The following is a 19174-nucleotide window of genomic DNA, read 5'->3' on the forward strand; positions in this document are numbered from 1 at the left end:
ATAGACTAGACTATAGACTAGACTATAGACTAGACTATAGACTAGACTATAGACTAGACTATAGACTAAACTATAGACTAGACTATAGACTAGACTATAGACTAGACTATAGACTAGACTATAGACTAGACTATAGACTAGACTATAGACTAGACTATAGACTAGACTATAGACTAGACTATAGAGACTATAGACTAGACTATAGACTAGACTATAGACTAGACTATAGACTAGACTATAGACTAGACTATAGACTAGACTATAGACTAGACTATAGACTAGACTATAGACTAGACTATAGACTAGACTATAGACTAGACTATAGACTAGACTATAGACTAGACTATAGACTAGACTATAGACTAGACTATAGACTAGACTATAGACTAGACTATAGACTAGACTAGACTATAGACTAGACTATAGACTAGACTAGACTATAGACTAGACTATAGACTAGACTATAGACTAGACTATAGACTAGACTATAGACTAGACTATAGACTAGACTATAGACTAGACTATAGACTAGACTATAGACTAGACTATAGACTAGACTATAGACTAGACTATAGACTAGACTATAGACTAGACTATAGACTAGACTATAGACTAGACTAGACTATTGACTAGACTAGACTATAGACTAGACTATAGACTAGACTATAGACTAGACTATAGACTAGACTATAGACTAGACTATAGACTAGACTATAGACTAGACTATAGACTAGACTATAGACTAGACTATAGACTAGACTATAGACTAGACTATAGACTAGACTATAGACTAGACTATAGACTAGACTATAGACTAGACTATAGACTAGACTATAGACTAGACTATAGACTAGACTATAGACTAGACTATAGACTAGACTATAGACTAGACTATAGACTAGACTATAGACTAGACTATAGACTAGACTATAGACTAGACTATAGACTAGACTATAGACTAGACTATAGACTAGACTATAGACTAGACTATAGACTAGACTATAGACTAGACTATAGACTATAGACTAGACTATAGACTAGACTATAGACTAGACTATAGACTAGACTATATACTAGACTATAGACTAGACTATAGACTAGACTATAGACTAGACTATAGACTAGACTATAGACTAGACTATAGACTAGACTATAGACTAGACTATAGACTAGACTATAGACTAGACTATAGACTAGACTATAGACTAGACTATAGACTAGACTATAGACTAGACTATAGACTAGACTATAGACTAGACTATAGACTAGACTATAGACTAGACTATAGACTAGACTAGACTATAGACTAGACTATAGACTAGACTAGACTATAGACTAGACTATAGACTAGACTATAGACTAGACTATAGACTAGACTATAGACTAGACTATAGACTAGACTATAGACTAGACTATAGACTAGACTATAGACTAGACTATAGACTAGACTATAGACTAGACTATAGACTAGACTATAGACTAGACTATAGACTAGACTATAGACTAGACTATAGACTAGACTATAGACTAGACTATAGACTAGACTATAGACTAGTCTATAGACTAGACTATAGACTAGACTATAGACTAGACTATAGACTAGGCTATAGACTAGACTAGACTATAGACTAGACCATAGACTAGACTAGACTATAGACTAGACTATAGACGACTAGACTATAGACTAGACTATAGACTAGACTATAGACTAGACTATAGACTAGACTATAGACTAGACTATAGACTAGACTATAGACTAGACTATAGACTAGACTATAGACTAGACTATAGACTAGACTATAGACTAGACTATAGACTAGACTATAGACTAGACTATAGACTAGACTATAGACTAGACTATAGACTAGACTATAGACTAGATTATAGACTAGACTATAGACTAGACTATAGACTAGACTATAGACTAGACTATAGACTAGACTATAGACTATACTATAGACTAGACTATAGACTAGACTATAGACTAGACTATAGACTAGACTATAGACTAGACTATAGGCTAGACTATAGACTAGACTATAGACTAGACTATAGGCTAGACTGTAGACTAGACTATAGACTAAACTATAGACTAGACTATAGACTAGACTATAGACTAGACTATAGACTAGACTATAGACTAGACTATAGACTAGACTATTGACTAGACTATAGACTAGACTATAGACTAGACTATAGACTAGACTATAGACTAGACTATAGACTAGACTATAGACTAGACTATAGACTAGACTATAGACTAGACTATAGACTAGACTATAGACTAGACTATAGACTAGACTATAGACTACACTATAGACTAGACTATAGACTAGACTATAGACTAGACTATATACTGGACTATAGACTAGACTATAGGCTAGACTATTGACTAGACAATGACTAAACTATTGACCAGAATATTGAATATTAGCTAGACTATTGACTAGCGTAGACTGAAAAAAAGCAGAGAGATGTTTTACCACCTTCTCTATGAATGCACGGTCCCTGCTGTCAAGAGAAATTGATTTCTTGGCAACAACATTGTGTTTAACCTTTATGAGTTATCTTGATTTTCTGATATAACTTCATTATTAGTAAATAGCCACCTGACGAGTGGTGTTATTTAGCCAAACCGAGTCATTTTAACTCTACTTCTTTGTTTGCGCTTAGTGAATTGCCGTAATAACCATGAGCCAATCTGGACCTACATTTCCCATTTTTAAACCTAAAGGAGAAAATTTGTGGGAACTTCCATAAACTATCATACACCATTTTAAGGTTTTTTGTTCCATGATTGTTATTTCTAATTTCGAACATCAAAAACAGCTTGGACCCACCTGTTTCAAAATATTTGCTATAAACTTTAAATTTAGCTTTGGAAACATTACAAACATGTAAAAAAATCAGATCGCACAATTTGCAAAAAAAAAACCAATTGAGCATGCGCAACGCCCAATTTTTAAAGATGTTTTTTTCGATGTGCTGCTGCTGCTGCAATTGTTTTTATTTATTTGTTTTGTTGTTTTCAAACACAAACAATCCGACAACAACAAGAAAATCGTCAACTCACTTGTTGCCTTCACTTGCAATATTACGTATACGACACACTGCTCGTATTAAATACGAAAACAAACATTGAGTAACAATAAAAAAAAAACAATTGCATTAAGCTTTGGTTAAATTCTAAAGTAGTAGTAGTTGTTGTTGTTTAATCAAAGCTTTTTATTGTTTTCATTGCAAGTGCATTCATTCTCTCTCAATAAGCCAGTTTTGTTGTTTCAATAAAAACTCTCACTTTTTGTTTAAAGATGTTGTGTTTCTTGTTGTCTTTGTATGCGGATGTTTATACCAAACAATCAGCAGATCAGTTGCATCTTTTTTTGAGGTGTGTGTGAGAGTGCCAGTATTTGTGTATGATTGTTAGAAGTAGTAGGGCTTACTGTTGCAGTTATTGTTGTGTTACATTAAATGCACTTGATGTGGCTGCTGTATGGCGTGGTGGTTGTAGTGTTGATGGTAATGTTGTTGGTAGTTGTTTGTAGTGATGGTGCTGCCCAAGTTAAATTAAAGAAGAGTCTAAATCTAACGGCTTTAGATTTGCAAACAATTTATTTTCATTTGAGTTGCAATAGTATAAAAACGTTTGCATTTTCTGAACAAACAACAAATAACACTTGACGAGCCTTCAAACGTAGACGTGTCTCGTTCTCAAAACGCGTGTGTTCTTTAAAACTTATTTTTATAAATATTCCAACTAAGGACACCCAACTCCATACTTAATTAACGAAAAGTTTACGTGTTTTGTTGAACAATCCAAAAAATATATAAATAAAGTGAGTTCCTCTAGAAAGGACAATCAATCTAAAGAAATAATAATATAAAATAAGCAAAAACTAATAGTAAATTTAAAAACTTGTGAATAATTTACATAAAAATTATTAAAAATAAAAAAATATTTAAATAAAATTCTTTACAATTTTTTTAAAATTTTAAAAAAATATGTTAAAATTGAAAAATTACTAAATTGGTTAATACATTCTTTATGGAAAATGTAATTCTTTAATTAACTATAAAGCGTCAGTTCCAACTGTCATATTAACATTTGTCAAAATAAGCCTAACATTTATTTAAACCAATATTTAGTTGCACTTAAGTACATGACTTTTGTTAGCGGTATTTGTTGTTTAAAAAAAAAGTATTTGTTCATATTAATGTTAATTATTTAACGTATTAAAATGTGCGTTTATTGTTAATGCAACAAGTTAATGGATTACTGATAATTAAGTCTGCTAACTAATTGTTTGATTTTAAGTTTTTTCTGCTACTTGTGGTTTTATTACAAGGTTTATATGGACGGATGGACGTCATCAAATTGTATTTGAAATCGATATAAGTTAGGATGGGTATCGGGTGTGAGATTGATTTTATGTTGTAAACGTCAAAAGCATAACTTTAGTTTAATACAACTATACAAAATTTGACGAGAATTTAGACGAATGTAGAGCATGCGAAGATGACATGAAACTCTGAAACACATTCTTTGCCACTGTCAGGCTTTTGTCGTAATGAAATCCAGGACTACCACACATTCCTATCGGATTGGGTTTGACCTTCAAGGTTTTGAGGATTAACGTTATTCGCGTTTACTAAAACTTCAGATGTAAATTTGACATTATCTCGAATTATTTAATCGTTAAAAGTTTATATAAAATGTATAACAGTAAAGAATAATGCCTGTGAAAACCTTTCAGAGCCTTGGTGCCACCAGTTAACATGTTCCGATAGCGCAACATATTTTCAGAAAGCATATCTTTAACTTTAAGTATTAGTCTGGAGGTTGAAACTACCAATATTCGCAACTTCTGTAAAATTGAAGAATTTTATATTTGGGACTCAAGTATTCAGTCAGAAGGACTGAAAGATAAAAATGTGAAAAATTGGTGGGTGATACAACTTTTTTATTTCCATATTCGGAATCAGCAGACCAAATAACACTTTGATAAGTAGAAGGAAATTATTTAAAACGTTTTTTCAACGTTGAAAAAACGTTTATGAAGGCGTTAGAGCCTTCATAAAGCACTTCACATCAAAACTTCCAAGTAAAAGAGAATCTAACCTAAAAATTTTATTTAAACTTAGATAAGAAACATATTATACTCTGTTATCTAAATCTGGTTTTTATTTTCAAGTCATCACGATATATGGTAAAACATTCTGACTTCAAACGATCTTCTTTAATTAGGACAGTCTTAAAGTAAATCAGATTAAATAAAATATTAACGTTTGTTCGTAATCGATAAACTGAGGAACTTCGGAATCTGATAGGATAAAATTTCAAATATATGTTTCAGAGATCGTGAGAAGTGTTCCTGTAAAGTTTAAAATTTAATTACACTAAAACCGCAAAACCGATCTGAGGGCTATATAGACATTTACGTGTAGATTCCACTTTTCCAATCAAAAGCCTGCAACGCGTACCAGGCACCACAAGTAGACGATAATTTGGTAAATTATGATAGTTTAATTTTTTCTTCTTTTCAAAGTTTCTTTTCTTTGAGAAAGGTATAATCAGAAAAGCAAAATATGAAAATAATTATTAATTGATTAGTAAATCTTTGGTACTAAAATGAGTAAATCGGCCAACTAAGTTTTTTATTAGAACAAAATATACACCATTAAAAAAATAACTTAACTAAACGCTAAAATTTAACAGAAATGTGTACAAAAATGGGCCAAATATTGTTATTTATCAGCTTTTATGCATCCCTCATATTTCTCTACTAAAATCTAAAGTAATGGCAATTGAAAGGCAAAAATTAAATTGTTGACATTATTCCAAAAGTAAAAATTTTGAGAACTTGTTAATGGTAAAATGAAAATGATTGCTGGTATTATTATTATTAGTATTATTTTTCCGTGAAAAACCCCAATCATAATATTGAAAGCACAATATTTATACTCTACACCTCTACAGTGAGAAGCGTATTATGCGTTAATGCTGAGGTTTATAACACTCAAAAATATTGATCCTACACCCACCGTAAAGTATACCAATCAAAGTCGATTAATCTATGTCAGTCTGTGTGTCCAAGTAAAACCCGTAAGCAGGCTACAAGAAATGAAATGATGAAATTGCTTTAAGAACGACAGCTATAGAAAATGGTAGAATTCGATACATTATTTCACCCAGTCCTCATACAACCGGTCATCTCTAAGTTCCTTAATTAAATTTAACTTATAATTATAGAAATTTTCAACTACATAATGTTACATAGCATTTAAAAAATTTAATTTTCTATAAAACCCTACATGCATTATTTTTACAACTTAGTTAATAAATAAATATTAACTAATTGAAACGTGACATTAAACTGATAACCTTTAGTTCCACAGAAATATTACTTAATACGTACAAGCCACTCAAAATGTTGGAACTAAATAAATATTATAAAATTTCAACTTAATTATAAACATCAATCAAAATATTCGTGTAAATGAAATTTATGTAAATGATATTATATATTTTTTTCGCACACAAACAGATCATGAAATCCATTGTATTTGCTGTTCTCTGCTGTATGACTGTTGTTGTGTCGGCTCAACGTGGTATACCACCACCACGTGGAAATTCTTTCGACGCCAATGCTGTGATACTTAAACAGGATTTCAATTTGAATCCAGATGGTTCATACAACTACAAGTGAGTAGACTAATAGTTAATCATCGTCAACACATGTTTAGTAAAAAAATTTAAAATTAACATAAAAACTAAAAATAACGTTTAACTTTAAACGAAAGAACACACCTTGCCATCATGAATTTCATAGTTAGAAACGAAAAACTTTGTTAAGAAATTACAAAAAATTTGGCCTTTTACGAAAACGTTATAACGCCAAACATTATTCGCACAAATATTAGCATATAGTGTGTTTTAGTTTTGATTTTTTTTTTCATTTTTTTTTTTTTTGTTTCAGTGGGTCTACAATTTACATAAAATTATTGAGTGCAATCTTAATGTCACTAAACTAATTTAATGATTTTTTTGTTTTCTAATTTTTATTTTACAGTTATGAAACTAGCAATGGTATACGTGCTGATGAAGCTGGTTATCTTAAGAATGCAGGCAATCCTCAATTAGAAGCTCAGGTAATTATTATTAGTTTTTTATGTTTGTTTTTGGTTTTATTTAATCAGTTAGGAGTTTTTTCTTTGGTTTAAAAACCGTAATGTGACCTAAATATTGTATATGCCAAAGTGTTATTTGCATAATGTAGATGTAATCAGTTTAAAATTGACATGGGCGGTAACTGCAATAAGCAGTTGTTGGCCAAAATAAAAATATACAAATAATTTTAAGTATGCAGCATAGTTTTAGGCTAAAAAAACTATTGAGGAAGCTTTTAAAGCTTTGACAAATGCTATATACTTGAGGCATACTTTTAGGATATAATAAAAGAATTAAAAAAGTTACCACATTATTGGCAAGAAAACGCTTAAAACATATAGTCTGTAGCTTAGAATTTCGACAAGTCTAAACTATAGTCTGCAGACCAGACGTCTGGTCTATACCCAAGACTATAGTTTGGTGTATGGCCAACTATAGACTGGCCTATACCCAAGTCTATAGACCGGTTGTAATCTTTTATAGAGCTAAGACTATAGACTGGCATATAGCCAAGACTATAGACTGCTCTACAGCCAAGACCACAGTCGGGTCCCTAACCAAGATTATAGATCTGTCTATAATCATGAATATACACTGCTCTATAGTTAAAAATGTGGTAGAATGATCTATAGTCAAGACTATAGACTAATCTACAGAGAAGACTATAGACTGATCTATAGTCAAGACTATAGACTGATCTATCGTCAAGACACTATAGACCGATCTAAAGTCAAGACTATAGACTGATCTATGGTCAAGACTATAAACTGATTTATAGTCAAGACTATAAACTGATCTATAGTCAAGACTATAGACTGATCTAAAGTCTTGACTTTAGATCAGTCTATAGTCTTCTCTGTAGATTAGTCTATAGTCTTGACTATAGATCATTCTACCACATTTTTAACTAGACTGATCTATAGTCAAGATTATAGGCTGATCTATAGTCAAGGCTATAGACTGATCTATAGTCAAGACTATAGACTGATCTTTAGTCAAGACTATAAACAGATTTATAGTCAAGACTATAGACTGTTCTATAGTCAAGACTATAGACTGATCTAAAGTCAAGACTATAGACTGATCTATAGTCAAGACTTTAGTCTATTGTCAAGACTATAGACTGATCTATAGTCAAGACTATAGACTGATCTATAGTCAAGACTATAGACTGATCTATAGTCAAGACTATAGACTGATCTATAGTCAAGACTATAGACTGATCTATAGTCAAGACTATAGACTGATCTATAGTCAAGACTATAGACTTATCTATAGTCAAGACTATAGACTTTAGACTGATCTATAGTCTAGACTATAAACTGATCTATAGTCAAGACTATAGGCTGATCTATATTCAAGAATATAGACATATCTATAGTCAAAACTATAGACTGATCTATAATCAAGACTATAGACAAACCTATAGTCAATACTATAGACTGAACTATAGTCAGGAATATAGACTGATCTATAATCTAGACTATAGACTGATCTATAGTCAATACTATGGTCTGATATATCGGTCTATTGTCTGAAAATCTATCGCTTTTACTCTATTCTCTCCTACGTCGTCTTATTTTTAATTTTTCCCAATATTTTCAGGTAATGCAAGGCTCTTACTCCTACACCGGACCTGATGGTGTAGTATATACCATCACTTATATTGCCGATGAAAATGGTTTCCGTGCCGAAGGTGCTCATATTCCAACACCACCACCAGTAGCTGCTCCCGGTGGACCCAGAGGTAGATTCTTCTAATAAATACATTAAAACTTAATGTATTTCTAAAACAGCATTAAAGAAATATTAACAAAAGAAACAGTGTACTTCCAAGCTAAACAAGAGATTAATTAATACACATATTAAACGGCAAATAGTTGGCAACTATTACAAAACATAAATCATGTGGCAACGCTAATAATAAAACACATACTTACATTTTAAGCACACCGACACAAGATGAAAAATCCCAAATACAACTGCACACACATATGTACATGTCAACAGCAACACATTCACTTATACATCACCGAGTTGTATTAATCCCTATTTTTTGTAAAGTTAGCCCACATTTCCGGGCACTATCAGCAGTTTCCAATTCTAACGATAATCTATATACACACTACACTTTATTTCCAGCTCTTCCTCTTTTTGATTATCCTGTTCAATCCTTTCCATGACAGTAATTCTCCCTCTCTCTCTCTCTTTATTGTATTTATATTTACCTTCTTCTATACACTCTTCAATGTTTATTGTGATCGTATTTCTTTCTATTCATTTTCATACACTTTTTTTATAACTTTTTCATATGTTTTATTATTTTATTTAAGAGAAACAGAGAAGCTAAATAAATTTAACAATTTATTATAAATTTTTTATGTATAAATATTTCATTTTTTTATTTTAGTTGATAAATAAACAGAATTTTTATGTAATTTGTTTTGTTAATTAAAATATTGTTTAAATTATTTGTTAAAACCCATGTTAAAACAGCAAATATTGAAATAAGTTTTAATAAGAAATTTTTGTTTTATTAAGTATGGCAACTACGCAATAAATAAATTGCGCAAAAAACTTACAATAAAATTGTGTTTTATTATAAATTATTATATTTAAAAAGTTAAAAGTAGTTGCCAGATTTATTCTATTTCGATTTCCTGGTTGAAGAGGAACGTTTACAGGGTATACCACTTGAACGAGGTGTAGTCACTTGTTTGGGGGAGTTCAAAGGTTTAGGGCTATTAGATCGGGAAGAAACTGAAGCCATGCCAATACCAGGTACAGTTTTATAGTTGAAACCTCCTCCCTCTAATCTAGCATTTAACATTCCTTTGGAGGTTGCTGATGTTACTTTTCCGGGTGGTGGTGATGCAGTTTTTATTCTAGGGCTAATGCTTTTAGGTTTTCGTTTCGGCTCCTCCTCTTCATAAATCACATTTTGTTCAAACATTAGCAAGAGATGAATTCTTTTACAATTATTATCCACAAATTTCATGGCTCTATTTAAGGACTCTATTTTTAAATCCCCCTTTGTTTTGTTATGCTGATCGTAAAGTCGGTGAAATTTCCCTACTGACTGTACACTGCCCGTTACTATTGATTCCAAAAACTCGTATTTCGTACCGATTTTCAGGGCCAAAACATTGTCTCCATCAGCTGGAACAAGATCTTCTACCTTTGCCACTGGTTTAATATGAATATTCCTCAACTCTGCTTTAGCTAAACGTAAACTACGTTTACAAAGAACCTGCATACGTTTATCGGGTTTAAAAATTTCATCCAATAGATTTATCTTTGTCTTAGATTGGCCATATTTATTGTAAGTAAAAATAATGCCCACCAGTAAGGAACCTAAGGCCATAACACCCATAAGCGAGTATAAAACTTGCCACAGCATGACATTTGTTTTGGACTCTGCTCCATAGCGTGGTGCCCTTTCAATATAGTCACTAACAATGTCCAGAAGTAGTGAATTACAATCTTGCAGCGACAAACGTTTGGGATGTATTCCGATAGGTATTTTCTGAGACAGAAGCTCTGTCGTTCTATCCGGAAATATAAAATTCTTTACTGTCGTCCAGAAGAATGTTGTGGAGGGTTTTACTTCGTTCAGTAATTCGGTACAGTGCCTTACTGCCTGACGAAACCAAGCTACACAAATTGTACCTAATTCCAAGTCGGGGTGTAATGATTTGCAAAATTGTTCCATATATGTGTTAGGATACTGGAAAGAAAGTAACGAGTAATGAAATTTAATAACAAATATTTCTAACAGATAAGGATCTTGGAAAAATTATAGACCAATAATCATTTTGATATTTAATAAAGATCCCAAACATTACATTATCAACATATTTATAGCTATTCCACAGTATTTCTACAATGCACAGTGGGACAGAAAGGAATTTTTCTGGAAATAAATTTGTTATGAAAATGGAGGCTCCAATTTGAAGTTAGTTAGTTAGGATGTATGTATGTATGTATGTATGTATGTATGTATGTATGTATGTATGTATGTATGTATGTATGTATGTATGTATGTATGTATGTATGTATGTATGTATGTATGTATGTATGTATGTATGTATGTATGTATGTATGTATGTATGTATGTATGTATGTATGTAGGATGTATGTATGTAATGTATGTATGTATGTATGTATGTTGTGTATGTATGTATGTATGTATGTATGTATGTATGTAGTATGTATGTATGTATGTATGTATGTATGTATGTATGTATGTATGTATGTATGTATGTATGTATGTATGTATGTATGTATGTATGTATGTATGTATGTATGTATGTAGTATGTATGTATGTATGTATGTATGTATGTATGTATGTATGGTATGTATGTATGTATGTATGTATTGTATGTATGTATGTATGTATGTATGTATGTATGTATGTATGTATGTATGTATGTATGTATGTATGTAGTATGTATGTATGTATGTATGTATGTATGTATGTATGTATGTATGTATGTATGTATGTATGTATGTATGTATGTAGTATGTATGTATGTATGTATGTATGTATGTATTGTATGTATGTATGTATGTATGTATGTATGTATGTATGTATGTATGTATGTATGTATGTATGTATGTATGTATGTATGTATGTATGTATGTATGTCTGTATGTATGTATGTATGTATGTATGTATGTATGTATGTATGTATGTATGTATGTATGTATGTATGTATGTATGTATGTATGTATGTATGATGTATGTATGTATGTTGTATGTATGTATGTATGTATGTATGTATGTATGTATGTATGTCTGTATGTATGTATGTATGTATGTATGTATGTATGTATGTATGTATGTAGTATGTATGTATGTATGTATGTAGTATGTATGTATGTATGTATGTATGTATGTATGTATGTAGTCTGTATGTATGTATGTATGTATGTATGTATGTATGTATGTATGTATGTATGTATGTATGTATGTATGTATGTATGTATGTATGAATGTATGTATGTATGTATGTATGTATGTATGTATGTATGTATGTATGTATGTATGTATGCGAATCTACCTCCTGTCTAGCGAACCGAATATTTCTCGTTGTTACACTCGGAATGAGTAACATACATATTACCCACTATCATCACTTATGATGGTGAAGGGTACAAAAAGTACTATTGCTATAAAAATTAAGTCCAAAGCCCAAGTTGGGGATCCACCTGTAAGATGCAAGATAAAATAATGAAACCGATATCAAATTACATTGATGTAGTTTCTTCAACATGGACAGAGGGTCGGACGGTTTTATCCACTCAGAAAATGATTCTAAGTCGATGAGTATAATCTGATAGGACCATAAGTTTTGTGCGTTAAAAACATTAGTAAAATATTAATATAACCTCCCCAATGAAGTGGTGAAGGGTATAACAAACCTACGAGAGCGGTAGCCAAAAGTACTTCCAGCCTTTATTACATCATTTTTAGATGAGGCGACTTTTAATAACTCCAAATGATAAATGCATTCATTTAGATAATGGTTAAGATGATAAATTAATCATTTTCAGTAATCTTTTAAAAAATCACATCATGAGAACAAGAGAAAATAAAAGAATTGCAAATATTTTAAGCACACGCTGCATTCTCACTAATTCACAGTCAACAATATAAAAAATCCCCAACTAATGGACGTAGTACATATATATGAATATATAAGTATATATGTTTATGCCCTATACCATAGGGCATAAACATATATACCGCGCCATAAGTTGCGGAGAAAAATCCCCAATTTGATTTAAGTGTCCCTCAAGTGCCATAAGGAATCGAATGTACTTACATGTGCTGCTACAAATGAAGTCGTCTTAAACGACATTATTTATCATTTTTTTATTTTTCACCAATGAATGAAGAATATCTTGATCAATAATAAATATAAAATATAATTTGTTTTTAGTTGACAACTTCAAATATTGAGTTTTCTTTTGTTTTTAGTACAAATATAATTATGTAAGTATGTATAATTGAATTGTATTTTAGGTAAAAATTTTAGTAGAAAACAAGTTAGAAATTAAAGTCAAGATTGGTCGACCATACAGTACTCTATTTAGAACATTATTAAATACTGAGTATTTATAATTAAATAGTTGTGTTAAAACCTAGGTAACGTTTATATGATATTCTGAGAGGATACTTGTTTATGTTCTAAGTGGAATGAGTCATGAATGGATTTCTACTATAATCAATAAGGCTTAAGCTAAAAAAAGTATATCAAATTTCATAAAAATTACGGATGCATTAGTCATATAATTTCTGCACATCTACACCGTTTTTTTTTTTTTAATTTTAACTGAATTTTTTAACCATTTTCTGTAGCTCAAATATGCTGAAATTTGGAATACAAGTAAGAAATTATATTTGGGTGAGGCCGACCATCTAATACCTTATACCAGTTATAAAAATAAAATGTGATTTAGTTTTCATAATAAAGCATTTAAGTGGAATTGTACCTTGCCTCAGATATACTTAAGCTAATTAATGTTGAATAAAATTCTGGACATTTAAGTCATATTTTGAAGGGGTCTTTGTATAGGGGCCAGAGTCAAATGAGGCCCAATAATTATAAAATTCATGAGGGTCATTAAGGCTCGTATAGAACTTGGTTTTGCAGCTTTTTGTCGAGATACGAATATATTAAACATGAACTTAAAAGCCCTATTCGGCGGGTTCAGTTGTAATGGACCTATGTTAACAATTTTCAATAGGCCTCGTCTATGGTACAATAGAAGATTATGTGCATTGAATTATCTTCAAAATTGCGACCTGTAGTTTGATCACAAGATTTACAAGCCCTATTTGGGGGTTCAGTTGTATGGGGGCTAGGTGAAATAATAGACCGATCTTAATCATTTTCCATGGGACAATAGAAGATCATGTACTAAATTTCATTGAATTATCTTCCAAATTGCAACCTGTAGTTTGAGATCGAGGTTTACATGGACGGACGGACATAGCGAGAAAGTGATTCTAAGCCGACTGGTATACTTTAAGGTGGGTATAGTACCAATATTATTGTATGTTACAAACATCAGCACAAACCCAATATACCCTCCCCACCCTCTGATTTGTGAATTTGAAAAAAAAATTCCAAATTTTCATCTTTTAGTCCTTCTGACTGTATACTTGAGTCTCAAATATAAAATTCTTTATTTTACAGGAGTCTCTTCCTCTTGACGAATACTTAAAGTTACCACGTTAACTGGTGGCACTAAGATTTTTACAAAAATTTTGGCACTAAATTTGTCTATTTTGGATTATCTTTCCAATAAGATATAAAACACAAAAATTTTAAAAGTTATTACAAATTTCTGCGATCATTTAGTGTCACGAAATTCTTCTCGCGGCACTTCTCCCACTGAACTCTTATACTACCACTTCCCTATTAGTTAGACAATGCAAGAATGATCTGTGCTTGTCCTTGTTTGTATCCCTGCGGATAGGTGCTATTATCAGCTTTTGATATCTCCAACGCCATTTTAGCAGCAAATCCGTTAGGTTTTATAAAGATCAGAATCCTCACATTCTTCAGAATGCTGAAGATAGATGGAATAACCTAGGTACATACAAAGGGACCAAGTCAATGAGAAACACACAAGAAATAAAACTTTCCCGAGAATTCCGGAACGGAATTCCCCCAAACCCCAAACTCTATTCAAATAGATTTTGGTATTTGTATAAAAATAATATATTTACTCATCAGGAAATCCCCACTTCGGTTGATATTTTTAGGATGATTTGTAAAAAAAAAATAATCGTTTATTAGTACGGCGCATGAAAAATGAAATTTTTTATGGTGAGTCTAATTTCGTTTCACAGTATCTACAATTATTTGATGCAAAATTTTAAGGCAATTAGAGAAAATTTGTACCCTAAATCGAGTAATTATCTCACCATTGGTTAAAGAAAATTTGTTTCTATGAAGGAAATAACAACAAGGATCAAACAAAAAAGACATTTAGGAATCTGTGTAGGGCCGGTTATTAAAAAAAAAACACAAAATCTCGAGTGAAATATTAAAAACCTAAATATATCTTGAACTTAAGCAGATATTGACTAAATGACAATTAAACAAAATTGTCGAAAATAAAAATGAAAGTAGCAAAAACTGTATTACTTGCACTTTTTTTTTTTTCTGAAATAAACAACAACAATTTTTTTCTAAAATTTGGTTTAAGTACTTTTAGCATGATATATTCATAAATGTATTTTTAATTTTTATTACAATCCTATAAAATAAGGTAATTTTTGGCAACAATCTATAGTGCTCAATTCTAGTTAGAAGTAATAACAACCTCGTTTAGTAAATCGGTTACAAAGTAAAACAAATACTTAAATATCTTCGACATGAAACTGTTTATAGCAGCTTTAGTCCTGTGCTCGTTGGCCATTTGCTTCAGTTCTCCCATCGACAATAAAAATCTAAAATCATTGTTAGGAGCAGAAGCCTCAGTTCATAATGATACGAATATTAAACGTATAAGTGCTGACAACGCCGAACATATCCGTACCGGCAATAATGATGAACATATTCGTATAGCGCGTCATCATGGCTATGGTGGTTATGGAGGAGGTTATGGTGGATATGGCGGTTATGGTGGAGGTTATGGCGGCTATGGAGGATACGGAGGATATTACGGTTAAGATTTTATGTAATATAAAATAATATTTTTTACGTAAATAAAAATAATCTGTGTATATTAAGGATAAATTGATTATATTTAATTGTAAAAGAGATTTTATAAACTTTCTTGATTTGTTTTAAAATATTTTCCAAAATATGTATTTTGGATCTCCTGTTGACTACAAATAATACAAATAATTTTATCAAAACATATTAGTGATCATGATTTTATAGTTTTCGTCATGGGACTTCAAGTTTTCTATAACAAAAATCGAATACTAATTGAGATATTATCAGTGATCTCATTCATTAATTAAAAAAAAAAAAAAAAAACAAGTAAGAAGTTATAGTGGGGCGAGACCGACCATATAATACCCTACACCAGTTATAAAACCAAAAGTGATTTAGTGTTCATAATAAAGCATTTAAGTTGAATTGTACCTTGTCTCAGATATACTTTAGCCATTTTTGTTGAATAAAATTGTGTACATTAAGTCATATTTCGAACGGGTCTTTGTATAGGGGCTAGGGTCAAAATGAGGCCCTATCATCAAAAAAATCATCAGGGTCATAAAGACCTTGGTTTTGCAGCTTTTTGTCGAGATACGAATATATTGAACATAATTAACAAACTTAAAAGTCCTAATCGGGGGGTTCAGTTGTATGGGCGCTAGATCAAATATTGGAGCGATGTTAACCATTTTCAAAAGGATTCGTTTCTAGTACAATAGAAGATCATGTGTAAAATTTCATTGAATTGAATCTTCAAAATGGAGACCGTCACTGAGACAATAAACGATAATTACTAAATTTTCAGAAAATGATTCTAAGGTGAGTATAGGACCAATATTATTGCGCGTTACAAACATCAGCACAAACCCTCCCCACTAAAGTGGTGTAGGGTATAAATATGGAAATTATTTTTGTCAAATTTCATTTTGGTATGGAGGTCAAATATTCACTAATTATTGCTTTCGCTTTGGGACCTTAAATTTTCAAGAAAAAAATTGTTTTTAGACTTCCGTGAGAATTTTTGTTTGAATACGTTTTTTTTCTGAAAGAGACAAAGAGAGAAGAGAGGTTATATACATTGTTGCCAATTTGACGTTTTTTCCGTCAAATCTGACGTTTTTGAAATGACAATTGCGCGACAAAATGCGTTTTTAGCGGCTACCGGGAAATTTGGCGACTTTTAACCAATATTTGGAGATTTTTGACGTCTTTTCACGTAGTCTATAGTCTAGTCTATTGTCTAGTCCATAGTCTAGTCTATGGTCTAGTCTATAGTCTAGTTTATAGTCTACTCTATAGTCTATAGTCTAGCCTATTGCCTAGTCTATAGTCTAGTCTATAGTATAGTCTACAGTCTAGTCTATTGTCTAGTCCATAGTCTAGTCTATAGTCTAGTCTATAGTCTAGTCTATAGTCTAGTCTATAGTCTAGTCTATAGTCTAGTCTATAGTCTAGTCTATAGTCTAGTCTATAGTCTAGTCTATAGTCTAGTCTATAGTCTAGTCTATAGTCTAGTCTATAGTCTAGTCTATAGTCTAGTCTATTGTCTAGTCCATAGTCTAGTCTATAGTCTAGTCTAAAGTCTAGTTTATAGTCTACTCTATAGTCTAGTCTATAGTCTAGTCTAGTCTATTGTCTAGTCTATAGTCTAGACTATTGTCTAGTCAATAGTCTAGTTTATAGTCTAGTTTATAGTATAGTCTACAGTCTAGTCTATTGTCTAGTGCATAGCCTAGCCTATAGTCTAGTCTATAGTCTAGTTTATAGTCCAATCTATAGTCTAGTCTATTGTCTAGTCTATAAACTAGACTATTGTCTAGACTATTGTCTAGTCAATAGTCTAGTCTATAGTCTGGTATATAGTCTAGTATATAGTCTAGTCTATAGTCTAGTCTATGGTGTAGTCTATAGTCTAGTCTATAGTCTAGTCTATAGTCTAGTCTATAGTCTAGTCTATAGTCTAGTCTATAGTCTAGTCTATAGTCTAGTCTATAGTCTAGTCTATAGTCTAGTCTATAGTCTAGTCTATAGTCTAGTCTATAGTCTAGTCTATAGTCTAGTCTATAGTCTAGTCTATAGTCTAGTCTATAGTCTAGTCTATAGTCTAGTCTATAGGTCCTAGTCTTGTCTAGTCTATAGTCTAGTCTATAGTCTAGTCTATAGTCTAGTCTATAGTCTAGTCTATAGTCTAGTCTATAGTCTAGTCTATAGTCTAGTCTATGGTTCAGTCCTATAGTCTAATATATAGTCAGGACTACTTTCGGTTGCCTATTCAATAGTCGAAATTCAATAAGGGGATTCATGAAATACGTGGGCACAAACTTGCGCATTTGTATTATTTAGAAGAGATGATTTATTTTAAAAATGATCAGTTCAAATAGGCGATCAATGTATCAGTGTTGTGGAAGTAATCCTATACAATTTGTGACAAATTCAGTGCAGAATCCAATCACTAATTGCACAGTTTGTATTTTTTTTTTTTTTTTTTGAAAAACATCCAGTTTAAATTGTACGTTTTCTAGCTGCTTTTGCAAAAACAATTAAGCTGGCGGTTTTTTGACATGGTTTTAAACGGGAAATGGTGGAAAAATATTGGCAACACTGGTTTATATATGAACCAGTCCTCATATAATATGATGTGAATTAGGTTTATATACTGAAAATAATCGAAATGCTTCGTGGTTCGTATTATACAAGAAATTGCATAAATATTACGAAAAAACGTAATTTTATTTTCGTAATGTTAAGCATGTATCATTTTCAGTGTAAATATTTTTGCTCGTTATGGAATACCCGTCTTTTGATGTCTGCTATGATGATGTCTATATATAAAGAATGCGCGACTTTTAGATGAGATGACTAGTTCATTTTAATAACTGATAACATGAAGAAAATATTCTTTGCGATAATCTTAATTATATTTTCAAGTTATCATTCTAGCAAACGCTGAAAAACAAAACAATTCTAAGAAATTGTTAGAGATACTAATGATACATTTGATGTCAGTAAAGGAATACATCAGCATGCAGGTAATATCCCGCGATCTCACGTTGGTAAAAACAAAGAAAAATATACACATATAGACAGAGTCAAAATTTGTTGGTCCTGTAAACAATAGAGGAGGCGGTTTAATATGTGATGGTTACAATGGTCAAGCTAGGGGTTAAAACATACATAAATACATACTTATATACATACATAAATATAAAAGTATTACTTTATTATATTTCTCTTCGATTTATTTATATACAAATATTAATAAAATGCACTTTAAATATATTTTAAAAACGTGTACGTTCTTCATATAATTGATCACCAGTTTTT

The 19174-nt window shown here is 31.3% G+C and overlaps 3 protein-coding genes across 3 annotated transcripts; 2 read left to right on the top strand and 1 right to left on the bottom strand.

The window, feature by feature from the left end:
* The first annotated feature begins 3662 nt into the window (after positions 1 to 3662).
* On the top strand, positions 3663 to 9757 carry LOC119615165 (endocuticle structural glycoprotein SgAbd-2-like). Its single transcript, XM_037971244.1, has 4 exons — positions 3663 to 3836; positions 6546 to 6703; positions 7071 to 7149; positions 8774 to 9757. Exons 2-4 carry the CDS (start codon positions 6549 to 6551, stop codon positions 8927 to 8929), a joined length of 390 nt encoding a protein of 129 aa, XP_037827172.1. The 5' UTR covers positions 3663 to 3836; positions 6546 to 6548; the 3' UTR covers positions 8930 to 9757.
* On the bottom strand, positions 9732 to 13136 carry LOC119615164. Its single transcript, XM_037971243.1, has 2 exons — positions 12998 to 13136; positions 9732 to 10895 (listed from the first exon to the last, which is right to left on the bottom strand). Exons 1-2 carry the CDS (start codon positions 13031 to 13033, stop codon positions 9816 to 9818), a joined length of 1116 nt encoding a protein of 371 aa, XP_037827171.1. The 5' UTR covers positions 13034 to 13136; the 3' UTR covers positions 9732 to 9815.
* Positions 13137 to 15561: 2425 nt separating this feature from the next.
* Positions 15562 to 15858, top strand: LOC119615163 (glycine-rich cell wall structural protein-like). The gene has a single exon (XM_037971242.1). It carries the CDS (start codon positions 15562 to 15564, stop codon positions 15856 to 15858), a length of 297 nt encoding a protein of 98 aa, XP_037827170.1.
* Positions 15859 to 19174: the final 3316 nt, after the last annotated feature.

This window comes from Lucilia sericata, unplaced genomic scaffold, assembly GCF_015586225.1.
Source record: "Lucilia sericata isolate MDLA Ls3-8-SP2 unplaced genomic scaffold, ASM1558622v1 Contig004255F_arrow, whole genome shotgun sequence".
NCBI classification, from domain to species: domain Eukaryota; kingdom Metazoa; phylum Arthropoda; class Insecta; order Diptera; family Calliphoridae; genus Lucilia; species Lucilia sericata.

What these genes read in the sequence shown, in the direction of transcription:
- LOC119615163 (XM_037971242.1), top strand. Translation starts at nt 15,562, where the DNA reads ATGAAACTGTTTATAGCAGCTTTAGTCCTGTGCTCGTTGGCCATTTGC.
- LOC119615164 (XM_037971243.1), bottom strand. Translation starts at nt 13,033, where the DNA reads ATGTCGTTTAAGACGACTTCATTTGTAGCAGCACAT. An exon ending in CTTCATTTGTAGCAGCACAT is followed by an intron (nt 10,896 to 12,997) that starts GTAAGTACATTC and finishes CTTTCTTTCCAG; the next exon opens with TATCCTAACACATATATGGA.
- LOC119615165 (XM_037971244.1), top strand. Translation starts at nt 6,549, where the DNA reads ATGAAATCCATTGTATTTGCTGTTCTCTGCTGTATGACTGTTGTTGTG. An exon ending in GATGGTTCATACAACTACAA is followed by an intron (nt 6,704 to 7,070) that starts GTGAGTAGACTA and finishes TTTATTTTACAG; the next exon opens with TTATGAAACTAGCAATGGTA. An exon ending in ATCCTCAATTAGAAGCTCAG is followed by an intron (nt 7,150 to 8,773) that starts GTAATTATTATT and finishes CAATATTTTCAG; the next exon opens with GTAATGCAAGGCTCTTACTC.